At 39.4% G+C, this 23,228-nt stretch overlaps 1 protein-coding gene across 7 annotated transcripts in view; it reads left to right on the top strand.

Moving 5' to 3' along the window:
* The window catches only part of LOC123958888 (MAM domain-containing glycosylphosphatidylinositol anchor protein 1), a 277,449-nt gene extending 257,935 nt beyond the window's left edge, over positions 1–19,514 (top strand). For 4 of the 7 annotated variants that reach the window (XM_046032613.1, XM_046032615.1, XM_046032616.1 and 1 more), the window contains 2 exons: positions 7,004–7,121; positions 16,217–19,514. In XM_046032613.1, coding sequence (XP_045888569.1) covers positions 7,004–7,121; positions 16,217–16,302 — 204 coding nt within the window. In that variant the 3' untranslated portion in view covers positions 16,303–19,514. The remainder of the gene's footprint in view (positions 1–7,003; positions 7,122–16,216) is intronic. The other 3 variants (XR_006822182.1, XM_046032614.1, XM_046032618.1) reach the window with 3 other exon arrangements.
* The last annotated feature ends 3,714 nt before the right edge of the window (positions 19,515–23,228 follow it).

Genomic DNA, 23,228 nt, shown 5'->3' on the forward strand with positions numbered 1-23,228 from the left:
TGTTTCAGGATGTGTCTGTGAGTGTTAGTGTGCGTGTGTGTGTGTGTGTGTGTGTGTGTGTGTGTGTCAGTGAAAGGGTGAAATGCAGGTTAAGGACCAAATGGGAAAAAATGTGGATCTGAAGGTATAACCTCTCATAGCTAAAAACAGAATCTACCCACTCAACACACCACAGGGACATACAACGTGTGCTGACAGATACACACGTCACAGATGAAAATACCACTCACACACAACTAACATACAGTGTATATACACACTGTGCCAGAGTGAGTGTGTGACACCAAGAGTCAGACACCAGGGAGAGCCTTGTTTCTTCCAGACTGTGCCTATGCAGTGTAAAAGCAGGCGGCTTAATTGGTCCAGACACCATCACCTGCTGGTAACAGATATGATTTTTACAGTCAAGAAGATGACAGCAAGGGGAACCATGTATATGTGTTTGTGAGCATAGTAGGAGGGGTTTTAAAAACATGCAAAGAGGGTGTGTGAACAAGAGGGAATGAGACATGTGAATGTGTGTTTGTTTAATCAATAAAGCACTTACTGCATCTTAAATATTCATCCCTCCCATTTGTATCGTGACTCAGGCAAAGGTAGGCGAGGCAGGATGGATGAATGAGGAAGGATTCATGCAAGAGAGGGATCGTCTCCTTGGCAACTGAAGGTTGCCTCATATATGTATATGACTATTTTTCTCTTGTCCCGCTCTTCCTTGTGTGGTCTTTCTCATATGCGCATGCATATACTGGACTGTATCTACTGTACATTTTGTCCATCACATGGGTGTATGAGTTTGGATTTATATGGCCTTACTGCTCTCTCACATTTGTGCATGTGTACGTTTGTCCAATCCATCACGTGTTTGTGTGCTTGTCCTTGACCAAGTATGTCCTGGAAATTTGTCCACTACATTAAGTAATATCTGCTTTGGAAAAAAATGTCATGTATACGTCATCACAGGATTATCACAGGATCTGTCTCTGGCTGAACACTTGCTAATCAGTGAAATCTGCTGCTGTAGTCTGGTTAGAGGGACAACCTGTGTTGTTTGTCTTGTAGTGGTGGCACAATGTTGAAAACCAGTGACAGTTGTGCAGAAATCACACTGTTAAAAAGTGGAGGCTCAGCAGGCCAAGAGAATAGTTTGCACAGATTTGGTTAAGGATTTCTGTCACAACATACTTTTAACCTCTTTGTTTTTTTCTGTCAACCCACACAACCTAAGATCTTCACCACCCTTAACCTTTATGATATAATGGCAAAAAATATATCTTACCAAGTTGACGCAGCTGTTTGTATCCAATGTCGTGAATTAAAGCAAGATCCATTAAATCATTTAAATTCAGGTTGCATGACTTATATGCATATTTGTTGTGCTGTCGTTCAAATTTTTTTTAAAAACTTTTACACTAACTTTACTAGGTATCTAAGTTATTCAGTTCGCTGTATCTATTTAACACACTCTCTCTCACACACACACACACACACAAACACAAACTGCTGCCGTGTAACAAATAAAGTTGTTAAATAATGTAGCGAGCATGCAGCCTTGATCCCAGCACCAGCCAGAGGAGGCAAGCTGATAAACATACTTTGTTACTCTCTCTCCCCTTCTCACACTTTTCCTCCTTTTCTTATTTCTGTATCGAACTCCCCAAGGGCCTGATGAAATGAGATAAGAAGGGTGAACCCCATTTATCTCTCTTCTCCATACCTGTCTGTCTCTCTTGAGTTTTCTTCTTTGGCCTGTCCACCACACTCTCTTTCAGCTCTCATCGCTGCCTCTCCTTTCCACACTGTTGCTGTTGTTATCCCAGCTGCCCTGTCTTCCCCCATTCTCTATCTGTCTCTTATTCTCCCTCTGTGTCTCTCTGGGGAGTGCTGTTTTCTTACAATCAATAATAATTATTGAGCTGTCTGCTGTTGACAATGGGAATTACCTGACACAACTGCTGTTGTGTTCTGCTGTTTAGTTTCTTTTCTACTAGCTGAAATGGTAAAGTATGGCTCTATTAAGTTAATTTTTCCAATTGCTATGGCTCGCTGCATCTAAAACTTTTAGTAGTGATTCTTATGAAAGAGGAGATGACTGTTAAAGATGAGCAGGGATTGTGTTGTGGCTGCTGGGAGTCAACTGATTGGTTTGGGCATTGCTGTGTTTTCACAGGTAAATGATGCAAGATGTGAAGGTTGGCAGCCTTTGGCATCCATTTTCATTGCTTCTTTACATAAATTCTGATACAGTAGTGACAGAATGTTGCATGAGTGTTTTGGCTCTTTGTGGGCTTTCTGTTAAAATGCTTATGATAATATAATCATCAGGATTAATTTCTCAAACTTGAAAAGCTCTTTCAGAACCAGAGAAACATAATACAGTTGCTTTCACAGGCTGAGTAGTAAATCAGCTTTAACATGTATAGTAAAATTAGTGCAGCGCCGCTTTAAGTTCCAGTTTCCCCCACTCTACGTCCTCACTTGGTCTGACTTACAGTCTCTCTTTTTCAGAGAAGTTGGGAACTCTCACAACTTAAATTAATTTGCCATCTCAAAAGCTTGTTTACCAAAGCTGAGTAATGCCCATGCAGAGTGCAATCCAGGTTGGGAGGAGGGCTTTAAATTCAGGTAGGGTAATACATGTTGACCTTTTCAGATTGACTCCCTGCGTGATTTCAACCTGTGTTTTTATGAATGGGGTTCTACAGCAATGTTATAATGTTCCTTTCTTAGTGTAAATAGCAGTTTGCAGTATCAGCTACTATTAACTGACCTGGAGCTGAACACTCCATGTAACGTTGAGTACAGTATCGGCTGTGTCTGTGGCCGTTGTTTGGCAGCTTAATGTTGATTCTCTTTCTGTACAAGTGAAGAAACCATTAACCTAAATTCCCAAGCAAAATAAAGTGCAGTAACCTTATTGTGCCCCATTATCTATGTCCCCTTTGAACAACATTCTCATGATTTTCTAATTCAGTTGAACTCCCAGAGGATGGCTTTTTGAAGTAAATATTTTGTTCCACAGAGTGCAGGAGTGACTGCATATTGATGCTTGTTTCATTTCTGCTTCATGTTGAGAGCATGTCCATGGAGAACGCCAACTTTCTGGTCTTGTGCACAGCTCGCTGACTGCATACACTGAAGGTCTTTGAGGTGCTGCCACTCGTCTCTGTATTCCCCCTCTCTTTGTGCTCCATCCAACAAAAGTAATGATGTTTTTGAGCACAGCTTCCCTTCCTACCTCTCTAAAAGAGCTGTAGACCAGCCCATGGCTTACATTAATACAAGGCTTTTATTGTAAACAGTAGTGGAGCCAACCGATAAGGAAGCATTTAGAATTTAAATTGTTTACTGCCTGCTGGCCATGATTGCCGCATAATGTCAGTGTATATTCAAGTTGTAAATTCATGAAATATGAACTACCACTGTATGAGTGTTCTCTGCTCTTGGTTTTGTTCACTGCATCTTCAGGGAAAACTAAGCTTTTTTTTAGCTGTCCATACACATTGAAAAAAGCGTGTCCATTATGACATTGTCAATCATCTGTAGCGATTACTTGTGCTTAATGTTTTCATTGTTCGACAGAACCACCATCTGTCTAACCACCTGTCTTAAGCCTAAAATAATCAGAGTGAATTGGCCTCAAAGCTGGTTGTTCATTGAGACCAACTTATAAAGCAGAAATTACATGTGCACATAAAATCAATGGTTGGGGAAATAAAAGAGATAACATGTTGTAGTAGATTATTTGTGTCCCTACTCGCTCCTCTGTGGATTACCCAGAGGCCATCTGTGTTCCTCGCAGTGTTTGGTACCTGGGGGGCTTGTCGGAAACCAGGCCAACCCACATTTGTGTGCCTCACACTGCACCGACTCTCTTCTGCACTGGTATTTCAAAGCTGTCTCTGAACATCTCTCTGTCTCTCTCTCTCTCACACACACACACACACACACACACACACACACACTCTCTCTCTCTCTCTCTCTCTCTCTCTCTCTCTCTCACGACTGTGTCCCCTGTGGTATGTGGACAGCACATCAATGGGAACATTAAAGGTTACAAGGCTCGACAAAACGACACATTCACAACTCCAACCTGACACTTTATTGTACACCCTTTGATCCTGTAGTTACACTCACACACACACTCACACACACACATACTTGAGCTGTCTATCTCACTAAGGTTTCCTCACACATACTCTGTGTCACACGGTGTACACTGTTATGACAAGAATTGTGAATTAAGAGAATTTTACTCAGTAGAGATTTTGTAGTCTACCTTTCTAGAGCAGTGTGATATTTCTTGTGTATTTTTTAAATGTCATAGTTGAATATCAGACACATTAGATACAGCAGCAGCCTTTTACGGCCCATGACCCAATTTTTACATCCCACAATCTTACTGACCCTTAGCAGTGAATTTTAGAAAAGTGTTCTTTGTTAATGTACTTTTTAGTGCACAGAAATACTGAAATATTGCAAATACTTTATGTTTTTAATAAAAAAAGATATGACAAATATCAATAGCCAATATCAATACTAAAAATCTTCCATGACTGTACATCAAGCAGCCTTGCCACTTGTAAGGTTGAGAAACTCTGAGATATACTTCACCTCAGCTAAGTGCCCCGAAGTGATGTTTAAGTGTGAGGCACTGTTGGCACTGGTGACTCACACTTGATCTGTCAGCAGTAATCATTAAGTGAAAGGGCGCAGGCCTATTTTCCTGAGCCTTTCCAAAAAAATAAACACCTAAAATCATTATATTGCCATCCTGTGTTGGTTAGCAGGATATTGCATTTCTTTGTGCTGTGCCATTCTGTTTGATATCTTTGAGGAAGTTATGCTCAGTGTGATTGTGTTGTTTTGCAACTCAAAGGAGACAGTTATTTGTTCTGTGTGTCAAGGCCAGTCTCAGGACTTCCTTGCCCTATTCTTTTTCTCGTCATCTTTAATTATACAACAATATGGACAACAGGAATAAAGTACAGAAATAAAATGAAATGTTAGCCACAGCCACACAGCAAAGAAACAGCATTGTATTATTTATAAATTAGGTGACCATGGCTTCTTGACCAATTAGCCTCTTCCCTCTGCTACCCCTGACTTTCCCTCACAGCTACCCTCTGTAAATCAAGTAATCCTTTTTCACAAATGACCAACTTCATTTCTTTCTCCCTTCACACCGCCCAATCAGTTTCAAGGTTCTCCTAATTATTTTATTTATTCATTCAAAGAAGATCTCCCGTTCGGGGACCAAATTAGAAAGCAAGTGGGAAAGAGGTGGGACCGCTCTTGTGTTTCCCTCCCCTTTATGAATGTAATTGAATTGCCTCTCTATTTGGATAGGAGGACAGCATGAGACACATATAGAGCAACAGAAGGAAAATGAATTAGGCTACCTGTATATATGCTTGTGCGAGTTTGTTGGGGCTATGGCATTCATGCCCTGCAGTGTGTGCTCAAACACATCAGTCAGCGTACCACACAGGAATCAGTTAACTTAGACTAAATGAACCATGGAAAGATATGCTCAGCAACTCTCAAGTAAGAGCTACTGTAACTGAGCCAGAGGCTGGTCATACGTGCGGGACGGTTACTTTCTTTATTGACCTTTAACTTTTAAGGATTACATTGCAGAGGTGAACTGGAGAAATTACCTCACATGCGCACAGCTATGCTGGTGCTTGTCTATGGCAATGAATAGGCTATTGGTATCTGCCCCATGAATTTTTGTTTGATACTTCAAACTGACATTGCTGTTCGGCGCTAACACTCGCAGATTAAAACACAGGTAATGGAATGCTCCAGCAATGAGGGACTGTTTGGTGTTTTTGCAATTCTCCACCCTCCATTTGCTCAGAACGTATATGGGGTCGGGCCAGGCTTTTCTCCTTGGTGGGTCAGAACTGGGTTAATTGAACCCATGGTCTAGCTTGATATATTCACACACAATATGATGACAGGTCTGTTCTACCTGTTTACTGGGTAAAACACTCGCAGCACATTGGCGTTAACAGATGGCGTTTTTAAAGTCAGGTGTATTTGCCAGACCTCCTGTCTCTCTTGTTATGTATGTATACAGGCATACAGGCAGATTTTCCATCAGCATCACATCCATACACACAGTCACACCTGCTCCTCTCCCCATTTTAGTGGAATAACTTGAGGATTATGTGCCTTGCTCAAGGGCAAGTTGATAGATGTAGTGGAAAATGTTGCTATATGAACAGGCCCACGCACCGGTTTGTGCATAATGCCCATTTCTTTGGAAACCCCCACAGATCAAATAAGCTATTATTACTGTAGGATCGAAACTCCCTCCAACATGATCACACAGAAGCACAGTGGCTATTATATTTAAAATTACTATACAAGGCACCAATATAGTTAAAGCAAATAGCTATAGTTGTGAGAGTTGCTTTTGTTGTTATTTTAGAGGAACAAAGTTTCCTTGTTTATTTTCTGTTTCCCTCCTCATATTCTGGACAGAATACTCCTGGTTTCTGATTAGCTGGGTGCCTTGGTACACCACAGTAATTAGGCTGTCAGTCAAAACCAGATGGCTGGCGGCTACAATGGGGAAGTCGCCTGGAAAGCTTTCAGATGAGTCTCCTGTTTAGTTTTGTTGTTGTGGGTCCACAAATGATTATGGGATAAGAAAGAAGATAAATACTTAATACTGAAGCATACTACTACCTGCATGTTGTTATCTGTGCTGTTTGTTTAATTGTTTCAGCATACTGTCTTTTTAAATTGCAGGGCCATTTAATTTATTTTGACCAGTTTGAGATATTTAATGTTCAATCTGAAATGAAAGTTATTATCACATCCATTTTTACTTAGATGTAAAATTTTATTCAGACAAAAATTCCAGATGGTTATTCGTTTAAGTCAAGTTTGTTCGAGCAGGGTGATGGCTGTGTTTTTGACCAACTTGATATATACTTTATCAGATATACCCACCAGCATCCGTCTGTCTCTTTGTCTCTTCCCAAAACAGATTGTCTTTGAAGGAATTCGAGGCCCAAGTTTCGAGGGGGATATTGCCATTGACGACGTGTCCATCACCATAGGGAAGTGCAAGCAGGAGAACACTGTAGCCAGCGCAGGTAAGACAGGTAAGCTAGACTTTTTCTTTAGTGTAGAGACATAAACACCCAGAGAAAGAATCACAAAGAAGCAGCTGTGATTTACTGTTTTCTCCCATCATGCTCTGTGCGTGCAGGCGCATTTAAGAGAAACTCAAATAATGAACACAGTATAAAAAAAAAGAGTTGATAGCTTTTTTTGTTTTCAGCAGACATGCCAATAAAGCACTTGCTAAGAAGCTGAAACAGAGCTGAATTAAACTGAGATTAACTGAATTGATTTCAACTGAAAAGAAATGAATTGGGCAGCAGAGAAGGGAATTACTGTAGAGACAGGATTTTCAAAGGAACGAAGGAATGAAAGAAAGAGAACTAAACGTCTTCTTTGGTGTTTGGGAGGTGTGGGAATATTGTGCAGAGAAAATCTTGTCAGTGTGGGGGCTGGACGGAGACAAGTGGACACCACAGAGCACCGACATGTAGGCGATTTGGAAGCCTCATCATTTGCCGTCCATCGTTGTATTTAGTTGACATTCCCCTCTATTTTTTCAGCTCTAAGTTTCCACAGCACACCCCCGCTGCCTCCTCCACACCCACCTTCATTATACCCTGTCTCTTTTCCTCTTATGTTCTGCTCTCTAATAGTCATCTACCCTTTATTATATCTATACCTCTGCACAGTTTTTCATCTTTAAAAGCTTCTATTATTTCCCCTTTGGAGAGAAAGAGAGAGAGGACCAACAGAAAGTGTGTACTGATAAGGATTTCATGAGGAAGAGCATGAGTGAAAAAGACAGGAATATCTGCGCAGTGAGAGAAAGAGAAAGACACCTGGATTCAACAGTGGCAGGGCATCGGCCCACCACAACAGTTGTTTTTACTCCATAATCTAATCACAGTTTTTCCACACCGCTCATGCCGTCATGCTAGACAAGTCAAACCAAGGGTCTGCCCATAAATAGAATACCAGAATACTATTTTGCTACTTATACTGCTTGTGATGGTCCACCATGCCTTAAGGATGAAAGAGAAAAAGAGAGTTACGAGGAATGAGTGCATGTCCATATAACCGTGTGGAGAGAGACTCAAATAGCCTAAAGGGTTGGGGTGTAGAGAAGAGTCAGAGATAGAGAAAAGGGCAAAGACGGAGAGTGACCGAAAGTATGTGTGTTTGTGCACGTGTGTGTGTGTTTAAGAAAGAGAGAGAGAGGGATCAAAGAAGAACCAAAGAAGAACCAAGAAGAAAGAGTACATGAAACGAAAAATCTTCCAGTTTAAGCCAAGACATGCATACAAACACAAACACACACACTTGCACAACAACAGCCACTTGGCACTTTTCTCTTCTTGCACAATGCCATTTCTTTTAGGTAAAGTAGGGACACTTTGAAACTGTGAAACTGAACAAGAAACAAAGATGTGAATCATTACTATGATAGAATGCACAACTAATCTTTTAACTGTTCATCAGCCAATTAGTTTGACGTTATGTTATTTTGGTATCTGTACAGTAATGTTATCATGTATCTAACTAAATTTCTAGTGTTTTGCAATTTGAGCGGTCAAGGAAGAGCAGTAGAAGAGGGACCCTCCTCCAGGAGGCACAGACATGCGATGCTTGTCAGAATGTTAGTACAATAAGCTATATTTCATTTTTAGATCTAGCAACATGTGGTGAGAAACTACATGCTCTTGTTCACTTTTTCATTGCTAAAACCTACTACAAAGGAAACGCAGAGCCATGGAAACAACACAAAACTGCAAAAATCTGAGTGAATTATTAACATCCTTCTTTTACCTCCTCAAACCCCCAGTGTGAGCGATCTCGCACATATTGCATGTAAAGACACTGGCGGATAGAGTAAATAATGGATGATGGTGAAAACAGGAAGACGAAAACTCTTGAGCTCTGGGAGTGTGCGCGTGTATGTATGTGTGTCCTGCAGGTTTTGTGCAGGGAGAGACATACAGTGCAGACAGATGGGTAATTATCAGGCAGGCAACTGAAGAATCTTTGCCACTGTAAAAAACACAAATGGGTCCATCTTGAGTACAGATTTTGCCACCAATGAGTTGGCAAGGTAAAATGAGGAATAGAGAAGGATTAAACTCCACCCATGCTTGCCAGGTATGATGAAATCAAAAGACACAAGACTTAGAAGAAAGTGCAAATTCAGGTGTAACATAACACCATTATTGCATTAATGCAAGATGGACAGAGTCAGTAATGAGTCTTATAAGGTCATGAATGTACTTGGTTCATTTGAGTCCGAACCAAAGTTCTTGAGTAAGGTTGTCTTCATACAAGTACTGAGATTAAGATTAAGAATTAATACTGAACGATAGAAATATGCATACATGTTCTTTTTGTCAGATTTATAAAGCTGCACGTATGCCTGCTTCTTTTTTATAAACCTCAGTCATTGTGGAGCTGGGCACACATGTTCCAGCTTCATTTCCACTCCCACGGTTCACCATAAATGTATGAAGAAATGCTCTTATAGTTTTTCATCATCCTTAACATTTGCAAAACAGCAAGTGCATTTCTCGAAACAGGTAGTACAAACAGCACAACACAGTGGATTACCTGCAAAAACTCTTAAGTTGCTCAATATCCTTAGTCTAGCTCTCAAAAGTAAATATTTAGGTCAGTGAACTTGTCAGAGCCATCAGAATGACTAGTCCTTGTGTCATTGTTTAGGAACTAGATAGTCAAAATGTTTAGCCATGTTGTCAATATAACAGTGTACTCTGTAAGTATTTTCTGACGTACACATTTGTTTTGATGACGATGATTGAAAATGCTGAAGACTGCACTTTTTCTGTACGGCATATATCACTTTCACCAGGACAACATTGCAGGAGAGAGGACAGGAATCACAGTTACACTTTTGTACTGTTTGTACTGTAATTTGTTGACAAAGCATGTCATTGTGATACAGAAAAGAAAAGGACAGGACTGTTTTACAGCATTGCATAGAACAACTGTAAAAATTACAGTTAGGATACTATGGAAGCCCTAAGCAGCCATCCATTCAAATCTTTATTTTAATCCGTTTTCCCGTGATAACGGGATAAGTACCTTGTGATCTCGAGATAATGAATGTTGGTTTCCCGTGATAACAGGATCATTTTTTGTTGGAGAAAACACACAAAAGCTGAACACAGTGGTCGGCAGGTGTGTAAAAGTTATAGTGTCACTGGTTAGCTCAGCTGGTAGAGCACAGGATTTGTAATCTAAAGATTGTGCTCTCAGAGTTTATTTTCCTTCTTGTGTGTTTTTTTTTTATCATCCTCTTTAACAAGGTTTTTATGAAGAGATTCAGGGGAATCCAATCACACATTTACCGACAGCTATTACAAAGGTTCCGAAATAGCTGTCAGGAAATGTGTACTGTTAAATGGATTCCTCTGAATGAGAAGCACAGGAATTTCCTCTGCCTGGGAATGATGGGGAAATGAAAAGTCCATAGGTTGATGGATGTGGACCAATCGCCAGGATACGCACAGTCCAGCATGTGCTTTATTGTGAGCATGTGAAACAGGCTCTTCATAAGAACTTTGTTGAAGAGGATTATAAAAAGATAAAAAAGGAAAAAGTGGTCCTAAGTAAGGATTGAACACACTAACCTTTGACTGGTGGTGAAAGTTGGTGATGTGGAGGTTGAACAAGTAGTTTTGAGAATTTCAATTCTGATCTGAGAAATGCAGCGGCTGAGAAAAACAGGAATCATGCATTTGCATTATCAATACTTTTGCCTGCTCCATCACTCATTAGACCTGTCAATTAGAAGGACGACAAAGAAGAAATAATGCAACCTCACCCACTGTGCTACATCGCAAGGTTCGAGATATGGGTGACCATTATGCACAGCTGTGGCTTTTTTTATAGGACCATAACACTAATTTATCACATGTACCTGTAAACCATCATCACGGTGATATCTCAGTCATTATTAAATGTCAGAAAGATGATCAATCATTATAGATCTCTTATTGAAACAGATTTTACAAAGTGCTTCACAATTCAGGATACAATTAAATGATGATTACAGGAACACGGAAATGGTGGCTCAAATGTAAAAAAAAATATTTTAAATAAGTTAATGAATGGGACTTTGATTGACATACAGAAGTGTTGAAATTGGCAAACAACCTAAACAAACAAGTACTTGCACTGAGTACTGATCTCCTCCTTATCATATCCCCTGCAGCTATCTTTGGAGAACAGTACATACTGTGGTCTGAAGTATGCCCACATTCTCCTTTTGTTAATACCAGTTTATGTGCGTGAAATGGTGTGTTTTAATGCGTACATGACACATATGGCCCCAGATGTTTACCACCTTTGCCAACAACAACAATGTCAGCACATGTTTAGATAGATAGATAGATAGACAGCACAGTGTCACATGGCTCTGTGTGAGTGTGAGTGAGAGCGAGAGAGAGAGGAGAGAGAGAGAGAGAGAGAGAGAGAGAGAGAGAGAGAGAGAGAGAGAGAATTGGTATATTTCTGAGCCAGAAGGCACTTCTGCTTTGAGACTTTGCTGCAGCTCCCTGCATCTCGTAGGATGTGGAGGGAGAGCAGGTGAACCTGGCAGCATCACCCAGCTTATACATCACACCTGTGTGTCACAAACACACACACACACACACACACACACACACTCACTGCAAACACACTCAGAGATACATTCATGCGCATTCACCCATGTGAAGTGTTTTCAATGGAGACTTACTGGATATGGAAGCACACAGGAATGCACATAAACTTACAAATACACACATTTGACAACTGTAGTATATGCATTCTCACACGCACACACATTAGATTCAGGTTAACTATGAGCGTGCACAGGAGACTTTTGTCCTATGGTCCTCCACAAATGAAGGATGATTGCCTCTGACATGTTTGGTGCATCTCCGCCTGCATAAATCGCAGGGCTCCACCTGGCTCAGTTGCGTGTGTTGAAATAAGAGGTGGTGGAAGGTGAGCGTGTCCCCTACTGCTTTATTTTTTACTGTATTCTCTGTCCTCCGTTGAAAGCATTTCCTCCTCACCTCATTGCTCTTCTATCACGTTGATCCACTGCATCATATTCTGAGAACTTTCCGTAGGTGAAACATTAGATCAAAATGAACTCTGAAATTGCTTAATCTAATTTAGCTCAACCAGGAAGTACCTCATCAAGATGTCATGGGCATTAACATTGACAGTCTGGGTAGTCATTTTAAATGTTTGAGTATGCTGTGACATGAACTGAGAATTATTCAGTTATTTGATGATTTTAACTGTTAGCGTAAAAGGTGCAGCAGAATATTGAGTTTTCTCAAAACAAAGCTGTTTGTGAAGGTGTGTTACATGTGATTACAAATGACAGTAAATAAGATATTCACGAGTTCTAAGTTAAAGAGGTGGTATTATGGTTTTTGGCTTTTTCCCTCTCCTTTATTGAGTTATATATCTTTTTTGTGCATTTAGTAGGTTTGCAAAGTGAAAAAGCCCAAAATCCACCCCAAAGGGAGTTCCCATCTCCCACAGAAAACACTGCTCTGAACTGCCTGAAAACATCTCGTTTGTAGTCCAGCCTTTACTTCCCTTTCTTGTGGCGTCACAATGAAAATACGTGTCATAATACTCGCTGAGCAACTACTCCGACACGCCCTCAAAAACACCGGTGGAAAAACACTAGCTACCCTCAAAGCAGTCAGTGGACATGAAGTTGTTACTGTGATGTAGAGACAGAGCTCGGTTAAAACTTCATGGATGAAAGAAAACTTTTGTTACAGATTAATAACTCACCACTCTGAAACTCTTGCTCCAGTCCAAGTTGCCAACCTGGTCGGCAACATGTAGCCTTCAGCTGAATCGAAGCTGTTATCTTTTCGCTGACCCGCCTTTCTCTGCTTCTGATTGGCTAGTAGTCCTTAACTAGGAACTGCGCATGTGCAACTCCCAACAAAGATCATTTAGAGACAAGGTGTATCACTCCATAGCTAAAACGAAGCCTTCAACACAGGGTGAAAAGAGGAGCTGCAGCAATGTGCAGTATGACAAAAAAATATGGTGCTTTTTGAAAATTAAACCATATAAACCTGTTCTGGTACAACCACTAAATAGAATTTTGAACCTGAAAATTAGCATGATACCACCTCTTTAAGTTAATGCTCACCTTTGTTCTCACTTCCAGATAAGCAGTTTGGATTATGTATTATAACAGGGGTATATTCAATTTTCTATTCACTCATGTTCAGTGGTGGAAATGGGGAGAATGCACAGGCACGCTGTTCCAGGAGTAAAGGTTGGGAGGGAAAAATGTTCCTGCTCAGTTTTTTGGGGGGAGAATCGCTAATAACTGTTTTACACTTTTACTAAACCGTGTTCATGAAACGAATATAATTAATTGTGCTTGAACCATAGACTGTTAAAAGAAGTCACTTGACATCACCCATTGGTTTGTGGGCTATGGTTTTGAAGCGTCCTGTTTGGCATTTAGGCTTGTTCAGTGGTGCTGGTAACATTTACACAGTGCAGTGGATTTGAGTCACCTGTATCCTGATTAGCAGGTCACCATGGTAGGGACTTGCAATAGTGATAAAGTATACCCTGCTTTATCGTCTATTTTCCTCTAAATGGGACCGTATTTTACAAAATTAACATCATGCTGTATTGAAGAAGACTTGAAACTAATGATTGAGACGATAAACTCCTTAGGAAAGTGTTTACTGAGGTAATAAATCAAGTGAGAAGTAGGATCATTTTGACATTAGATCTAATGGAACCAAAATTCTTTTCGCAGCCAGTGGAGTTGCTCCCTGCTGGCCATTAGAAAGAATGCAGGTTGAAGGTTCCTGCTTGGCTTGAATGCACCACAAATCCAGCTTCTGTTCATACAGCCAATGGGAGGGCATGACATTGCAGGGTCCCTTGAACTGGTCTCCAAAGAAGCGTTTCTGTGTCATCACTATCGGCTACAGGTGTGCTGGAGGCTGCAGTGATGTTTACAGTTAATTATTTGATGGTGACAATGAACACATGCATTTATTGTTGTCGGTAGACAGGAGAGGAGAGCAGAGCAGCAGAGGAGAGGAGAAGAGAGGAGACAGCATGAGATCAGCAGAGCAGTAAATAGGAGGAGAACATGTTTTTGGAAGCGGAATAAGTATCAAGTCTGTCATCAAGAAATTTATCAGTAGATCTAATAGTCTAGTAGTTTTTGTTAGTAACTTTAGTGGAGATTGTTTATGTAGCTCTCATGATGATGAGTAAAATTAGAAAGAATTTGTTTATTAAAAAATATATGTGTATGTAATCTATCACACCTTTATATATAAAATGATGACTAAATGAGCTGAATGTTATTCCGTCATTCAGAGCATACGTTTTTATGCCTGTGATCATATGGATATTGCTAGCTAAACAGACATTGATTTTTTAGTTGGTTGCAGCACTAAGAAGCAGGTGTAGAGGCTAAGATTTATGTAAGTGGATTAAAATGCATGTGCACTGTCTGTGATGTGACATATATGGAACCACACACAAACACAAACACACACACACACACACACAAACCAACACACACAAATACATTGTACTGCATACGCCCATAGCATTGCATTATTTTTCAAACTCCATTTTATAGACCGGTATAGACCATAATCACTTACAATCACTGAAACGGAGAGAGCGATAGCATGGGGTAGGGTGAGTTAAAGGAAGGGCAGTGAGAGACAGAGAGCTTTAAAACATCATGTTCCTGTTCAATATGTTGCCTGTAAACTTTACTATACGAATGAGTGTATGTGTGTGTGTGTGTGTGTGTTTGTGTGCCCAAGATCAAAGCTTTATTATAAATATTGATTTTCTGCCTGGAGGATGGACCCGTGATATGAAATCATATTGATCTCTTTAATACAATACCTACTTTTTATTTATGAAACTGTCTTTGAGCAGTTTGCATTTGTAATCTAGTGCTGCATTAATGTAATGCTGTGTATATTGTGTGCATGTAAGTGAGTGTGACTGTGTTGAGGTACACTGCTTCCGTGTGATTTTTAACATAAAAGAAAATCAATGGGAAATGTTGGATGATCTCATGTGGACAACCAAAGCTTATTACTATTAGTGAAAGTGTTCCAAACAATTCAATTACACCACGTGGAAGATGTGTGCACTAACTGTGCATAAACAATAACAACCTGGAGAAGAACAAGTCACATTTTGGTGATATTGACATCAGCAGTAACTTTTCTTCTAATTACTTGTTTTCTCATCTGCCCCCTCATTCTTGGTTGTGCCTCTCTTGCTGTCCTTCCTTTTCCGCTCGACTCTTCTTCCCTGACAGTCTCTCACTTTTCTCCACATGAAATCCTAAAACACAGATTGATTTGACTACAACACCTCCTCCTGCTTTCAACATTGGCAACATGGTTTGGTATTGTCCAAATTATGCTTTTTGAAGAACACTTTGAACTCTCAGCCACACCAGGGCTTTTTCATTGCACATGCTGCTGCACTCAGTCAGCCCTGGGCCAAAGAGTTAAATATATACTATCTATCTATGTATCTACTTGGTCAAAGTAATGGCAGGGTTGGCCTGTCCTATAAAATTAAGTTTACAAAGGACAAATAATGAAATGACATGTAAAATGACATTAAATAAAAAGATTAGGCTACAGTTTACACCTTTATCTCATATATACTGCAGAGAGTCCATTTCGGAAGAAAAGGAAAGGCAATTTTTTTGCTTCTTGATTCAGATGTATGTTTTAGAGATTTTTTTAATTGTGAGTGGTAAATAATCATTAATGAAACGGATTATCATATTAAAGGTAGGCAATTTATTCTGGAGGCCTGTTTTGTTATATTTGTTGAAATTCTTAATTACATCCTGACAGCAATCAATCAATAAATTATGAGTAAAAATAATTGAATTGATGGCTAGAGTATAAAATGCCCTCTGGATTGCTCAATATGCCTCTAAATATAGGATTGTGTTTGTTGGAACTTTGCTATAAAACCTTATAAAGTCATGAGTCAAGCCATTAAATCAATAACAGAAGCTGACTATGGATTTTCTTTCCATGTATGAACTAATAAGACAACTCTGTTCTTTTTTCCACAGTTCTGATTGGTGGATCACACTCGCTCCCATTGGCCAGCTGGCTGACCTTTGGCCTCTCCTGCTTGCTGTCACTACTCTACAGATGATGAGCACTTCCCACAACACCGCCTGTCTGTAGTGACAGACACTGCTCTGATTCACGCTCTTTTACTTCTCTCTCTACCCTTCTTCCTGCCCTTTCCTCTAATTACCTGTCTCCCTAACCATCTGTCCTTCTCAACTTGTTGTCTTTCTATCCTTCATGCATCCATTTCATTCTTCTTGCTTAGATAACACAACGTTGTTGTCTAGTTTCTTCTCCTCTGCTTTCTTTAAAGATTTCTCCAGCATAACCAACTGATGCTCATACTGTATTTAAGGTGAACATACTTGATGATCTTTGACAGTCGAACTACACAATCTCTCCTTTGTCACTCTATTAATCTGATTATATTCACTTTAACCATGTCAGCGTGTCACTTTGTCACCTTTTCCTCTCCTTCACTAACCTTCTTCATCCATACATGCACCCTCTCATGTATCTCCACTCCGTCAAACAGCAATCCTTGACGGACCCTCCACCCTGTTCCCCAGACACACCAAAGTGTCGGACACTCTACCAAAGATGACAAAGGACCTAAGGGAATAAAAATGAGGAAACAGGGATTCCAGGAAGAAGGTGAAGGAGAGAGAGAGAGAGAGAGAGAGAAAGTGGGAAAAATCTTTCTTCACAAAGTCCATCTCCCTTCCATCCCAGCCTTTGGGACCGTGGGAGCTACTGAATGACAAAGAGACAGAAAAATAACTGATAAATGTAAGAATGAATAAACAAATGAATGGTGAGGAAAGGACAAACCAGAAACAGAGGAAAAAAAGACAGGTGCTCCTGGTAGCCTCTCTGCTTGCCCTCTGCTTGCCACAAGAGACGAACCTCAGTGCGGATCATACGTGTACATTTATCTCTATATATATTAAATATAACAAAGTTTAAACTAAAACACAACTAGGACAGTGGAGGACTTTACAAAGTGAAATTAAAGAAGCACAACATTTATACAACCTCTGCTGTTCCTTTGGGTTTTATTCTACTTATTGTGTGATGTTGCAATTTGTCAGACCTATTCAATGTTTTTGATAGTTTGCTTTTTTTGTTTTGTTTATGGCGTTATAAGGGTCAAGGGCAATGGGTAATAAAGTATTATATTAATATTTATGAGAGGAAGAGAAGATGATTTTTGATTCAGAACCTGAATTGAGCACGAGGAGGGAAATGCAAGGATGACCAGGGCCACCTGGATAGGAACCTCAACTTTTCTTCGCACATACTGAACACACACGCACACACACGCACACAAACACATACGAACACATACTCAGTTTTCCTTGCTGACTTCACAGGCAGGCTGTCAGCTCACCCTCTGCCTCAGCTACGTGTCTCATCAGTGAATGAAAGAGAAGGAGAACAGACGGATGTTGGAAGCAACTTGCACATTTTTGCTCCCTTACCATGAACTCCCCATCACTGGACATCATGACTCAGATGTATGGATTGATCAACCACAACTGTACATGTCTCAAATGAAGAGAAAAGCATGGTTTGGTATGAGGGGGTCAGAAAGAGCCTGGAGTGAGTTCAGTTGATTATATGGTCAGAGAGCACCTCTTTCTTCACAGGTTATTGAATGTCATAGATGAATTCCCCATACACACACACGGCAGGCGTGAAAGATGGAGAAGATCAGTATCTGGTGGGGGTGCAGTGTAGACTGCATATCAGACTCTCTGTCATTGTTTAATTAACATTGAATGTCTGTACTGTAAACAATTTTCATAATCACATAGATATGATTGTTAAAGTTAAGCAATAACCATATCTATAGATCTATATACAATAGTTTATGATTGCGTTTAAGATAGCAGAGAAACATTTTGTGTCCAAAACACATCATACGTCTCTCTTCATTTGTCATTTATAATTACCAGTGTTTTCACCATTCATGAAGTTCCACAATTAAAGCTGTAGCTATTTTCATCATACAGTGGACAGTATGTTTGCGTTTTGCTGCAACATGCTTCAACTAATCACGAGAAAACTCCCCATTCACCAGTCGCTCTGCTCCAGTAATCTGCTGGTGATCTGCTTCATTAACATGTGCATTACATGTGAGTCTTACACCTTATGTATTTTATTGTCTCTGTCATGTTGATTTGATCGTTGCACTTGTTTCTTATTTGTTTTTGTTTTCTTTATTGTGGCCAGTACAAATTGTATTGATTTTTCAGTCAATAGTACATAACACTCAGACATGATGTGCCTGTTTGGCTTTCCCAGTCTGGCGTGAGTGGCACTGGTTTTTATTGTATGTGTAATACATCATAGTGTATCAGTGCAAGCTTTTAGTTCACAAAAACTAAACTTTGTGTTGCATGTTGGACAAATCAGTGAAAGTAGGGTATTATAAGAACACAGAAGCCCTTCGGCAACTACTGTATACAAAAATGTATTCTGTTCCTGTATCTTAGCACTGTCAGCACACATTTACTTTGGTAAATAGCAGGTTGTACCTAAATGAAACTATTTTTGAAGTGAATTGGAGTGTCCTGTAATTGTTCATTCTCCAATCATATACTCTTAAGGCTAAGCTTGCAATATTTCCCTTTTTTATAATCTCCCCAAAAGGCCCCTGTCATTTTCCCAAAACACAGCACAGCAAAAAGTGCTAGCTTTGGGGGGAAATATTACAATACCTCAAATTCCAACGGCTTAAATGACTAAGTGAATTGGCTACATGTGGTTTAGTAACAGCTTGAGTTATCATAAGCATTATTCAGCACTAAAGCAACACATTGTGGGTCAGTACATTACCCATATAGTACTAAACACAATTTAGAAATGATGTGCATGGCATTTCATCTTGCTAACTGTCAAATCATTCCTCATATTGCCTCATATTTCAATGGCAGTAGAAACAGGGGAAATCCTACCATTGTTTTCAGTGCATTTGGACATGCAACAGCTGCAAATGAACAGACAGAACACTGTGGACCTTTTAAGATGTGCTGTCTGTAACCTTTGTTGTATTTCAAACTGACACACGCTTTGGTTGTGTTTTGGCTTTTTATGACAATTTATGCCTCACATTTTAAGGTGAGGCATTGTATTATATTATAATAGAATATCAAAAGCATATCCTACACGTGTGCAAATAATTCAACCCATTGCTAAGCTTTCCTGTAATCGTTGTGTTGACTGACAAAGCAGCAAATTGTGACTTTTTACCAATGAGTATTAAAATATGTGGCAATATGGCAAGATAAATGGTACTGTATCCACCTACTCCTGTGTTAGAGCAGGCTATTATTTTTTTTTTAAATAATAATCAAATAAATTCTTCCAACTGGCACACTAAGCTCAACTTTGACTAACCATAAGCAGTGCTTAATTCCCATCCAAATGAAAACCATTGCTTTCTACAGAATGTAAATCAAGCAACTGGTTTTAATAAATAATAATAAAATAATAGTAATAAATAATAGTAATAATAATAAAAATATTTTTAATAATTATCGGAATAATTGGAATTGCCATTTCACAATATTCAGAGTGTAACCACAGCTGTAGCAACATTTCATGTTGGTCATGTCATAGCTAGGACAGATACAAAGAGAGGCTTGCATAACAAAATCACATGCTAAAAGCATCACTTGTGAATCAAGTTAAATATTATGATATCAGTAGGGAATAACAGAGTAATGTACTTAATTTGTTTCAAAATAACATCTGTCAATACAATTAAATTGGGAAAAAAGCAAAGAAATCAAAAGATTTTGTTGAAAATATCTGTCCTAGTTGGCATGCTTTGGTAGCAAACAAACAAACAAACAAGCATCTTAAACATGCTGATTGTCATTTAGCACAGGGAGAATGTGTAGCACAACTGTCAATTAGCATACAATAGTTCAGAAGTGTGAGTCATTCAACTTTAAGCACCAGAAGCGTAATGAATCAGACTGATATTTTGAAGGTCAATCAAAACATGTTTGAGCTTAACATTGTAAATTGCATAAATAGAACCAAACTCAACTTCAATAAAGGCATTACCTTCACAGCCCGTTGGTTTTTAACTAGAAAACATAATGGCTTTATTAGTTGTCTCTTGTGGTTTTGAGATGATTTTAAATCCATTTTTGAGTGATTTTGATTTGAAGACAAACCAAAGACAAGTTGCTAAATATTTACCACATTAAGTAATGATGACATTTACCTGAACAGTTTGATTTTCTCTTAACAGGTAGGTGACACAGTTAATCTACTTAATTAGTATTTGAAGACCAGTCTATTCCAAAACATCTATTTCAGTTGCAATCCCCTAACGCAGATTAAGTGAGTGAAACACCCGCGCTCACACATCCCCCAAAAAATGTGGGCTCTTGTTTGTGTCCCTTAAATGTGAGTAACTTGGTCATTTCCACTTCCTGCTAGTAACCTTACTGACCCCCTGTAGAGCTACACACACACACACACACACACACACACACACACACACACACACACACACACACACACACACACACACTTACAAATAGATTTCTGCCATCATGCAGATACATAATAATAACTGGAATGACAAAGTGACTGTTAATCTTCAATCTCCTCTGCACTGTCTGTACTGTCTTGAATTGATTAGAATTGACCTGCAAGAGACTGTCTGGAATTACTCAGCCTCTGCCCCCTCCTTAAAGCTGCCAATACACTGAGCAACTGCGTGGCAGTAGAGTGAATATTCCTCCTGGCAACAGTAATAAAGTGAGGTACATGTTCAAAAGTTTTTTTCTTTTTTTCGTAAGAAATAAGATAATTTGAAATAATCAGTGTCCGAGTGCTGGTAACACTCGCCGGTTAATTCTTGAGTAAACGCTGTGACCCTTACCCTGGTTTCCAGGTCAAAGGTTTATTTTAGGAAAACATCCCAATGTTTCAGTGGACACACATGATGGTGTCTGCAGTGTTCTGTTTCACCAAGCAGCTTCAAAGTGATATGGCTTAAGACCAAATAAACTACTTTTTTAGGACTCACCTGACAATTGTCAGGTTTATAAGACCATATAAACTACTTTTTTAGGCCTTACCTCACTATTGTAACTCACTGTGACAAGCATTGTCCTTTCATTAATTAGTACATTTTGGGAAACAGTGCATTGGTCACAGCGAAACAAAGCGAAACCCATGATACATACGGCATACAGTGGTCAATGTATTGATCCATTTTGGAACAAAACATGTGAAATCCACCTTTAATGAGAAGAAAAGACAGAAGGGTATCAAACAGTGCTGGGTGTTGTAAATCTCTGTCATGTACTGAAGAAAATTTATTTGAAACATGACTATGAAAAGTATAAATAAACAGTAATGAAACAAGAAGGTTTAGTTATCATTGTTTGTTGCCGCAGTTGAATGAAAAGGAAATATGCTTTTGGGAAATATAAGTAGGCCTATTCACTATACACCACTAAATAACAATCTACAATCAGGGAGACGGGGAACGGGTAGGCTGACTCTGTCCACAGGCACAGTTACTTCCTGTGGCCTTACCATCACTGAGGAGTTGCCTTTCTGACTTCAGAAAAGTAATGTTACTTCTCTCAGCCAAGAAAGAGTGTAGGACATTAACTCCAGAAATTAACTGTTGTTGATTGTACACTTCAGTTTTTGTTAATTAGTGAGCTTTCTGAAAGAGGTGCTGGGAGGCAGATTTATATCTTCAGACAGAGCTAGGCAAGGGTTTCCCACCGTTCAGTCTTCACATCTAACTCTCATTGATGAAAGTGAATAAGATTAGTTGTTCCATTTGCAGACTTTATGCTATACTAATCTAACTAGCTGTAGACATATATTTAACAGAAGGATATGACAGTAGAATCAGTCTTTTCAAGCATGTAAGATTTGTTGTCCCCTGTTTACAGATTTTATGCTAATCTAAGAAAACTGGCTGTAAGAGGGTTGTTGGTTGTAGTCATGTATTTACCAGAGAGATATAATAATAATAATAATAATCCATCCATCCATCCATCGTCAACCGCTTATCCTGCGTACAGGGTCGCGGGGGGCTGGAGTCAATCCCAGCTTACATTGGACAAAAGGCGGGGTACACCCTGGACAGGTTGTTTATTTATAGAGCACTTTTCAAAAACAAGTTACAAAGTTTATTAACAAGTGCAAAGGCACTAAAACGCATAAAAACCAATACACGATAAAAGCAATAAAACACTTAAGAGACTAAAATACATGTTAAAAGTATAAATAAAACATACATAAAGAATAAATAAAAAGAATCTAATCAAGAAAGGCTTTCTTATAAGTATGTTTTAAGAAGGGACTGGCTCAGACTCCCTAATTTCCTTGGACAGGCTGTTCCAGAGCCTCGGGGCCCTGACTACAAACGCTTTGTCCTCTTTAGTTTTCAGTCAAGACTCTGGAACAGACAAAAGACCTCTGCCCAAGGATCTCAAGGTACGTGCTGGTGTGTATGGGACTAAAAGGTCAGAGATATAACAGGGTGAGAGGCCATGAAGAGCTTGAAAAGTAATCAATAAAATTTCACATACTGGGAGCCAGTGTAATCAAGCTAAAACGGGGGTGATGTGATTATATTTCTTTGTTCTGGTTAAAAGCCTGGCAGCTGAGTTCTGGAGAGTCTGGAGTCGATCAATAGATGTTTGTGTTAAGCAAGTAAAAAGCCTGTTGCACGCATGCAACAGCCATCTTACGTATGTCTGTTAAAATGGTCTGTGTCCTTAAAGGTTAACATTGCTTATATATTTCTGAGCTGGTAAAAACATGATTGCACAAGCTTTGTGGTGTGCTGCTCAAAACTTAAACTACTATCGAACCAGAAACCAAGATTCTTTGCAACAGGCTTAATTTGATTTACTAGGGAACCAGCAGATGGGAGTATTTGCTTTGCCATTTGCTGGGACCCACTAACCAGGATTTGACGGGCAGGTACATCTGTGTGTCATCAGCATAAATATG

This window comes from Micropterus dolomieu, linkage group LG20 (genome assembly GCF_021292245.1).
Source record: "Micropterus dolomieu isolate WLL.071019.BEF.003 ecotype Adirondacks linkage group LG20, ASM2129224v1, whole genome shotgun sequence".
NCBI classification, from domain to species: domain Eukaryota; kingdom Metazoa; phylum Chordata; class Actinopteri; order Centrarchiformes; family Centrarchidae; genus Micropterus; species Micropterus dolomieu.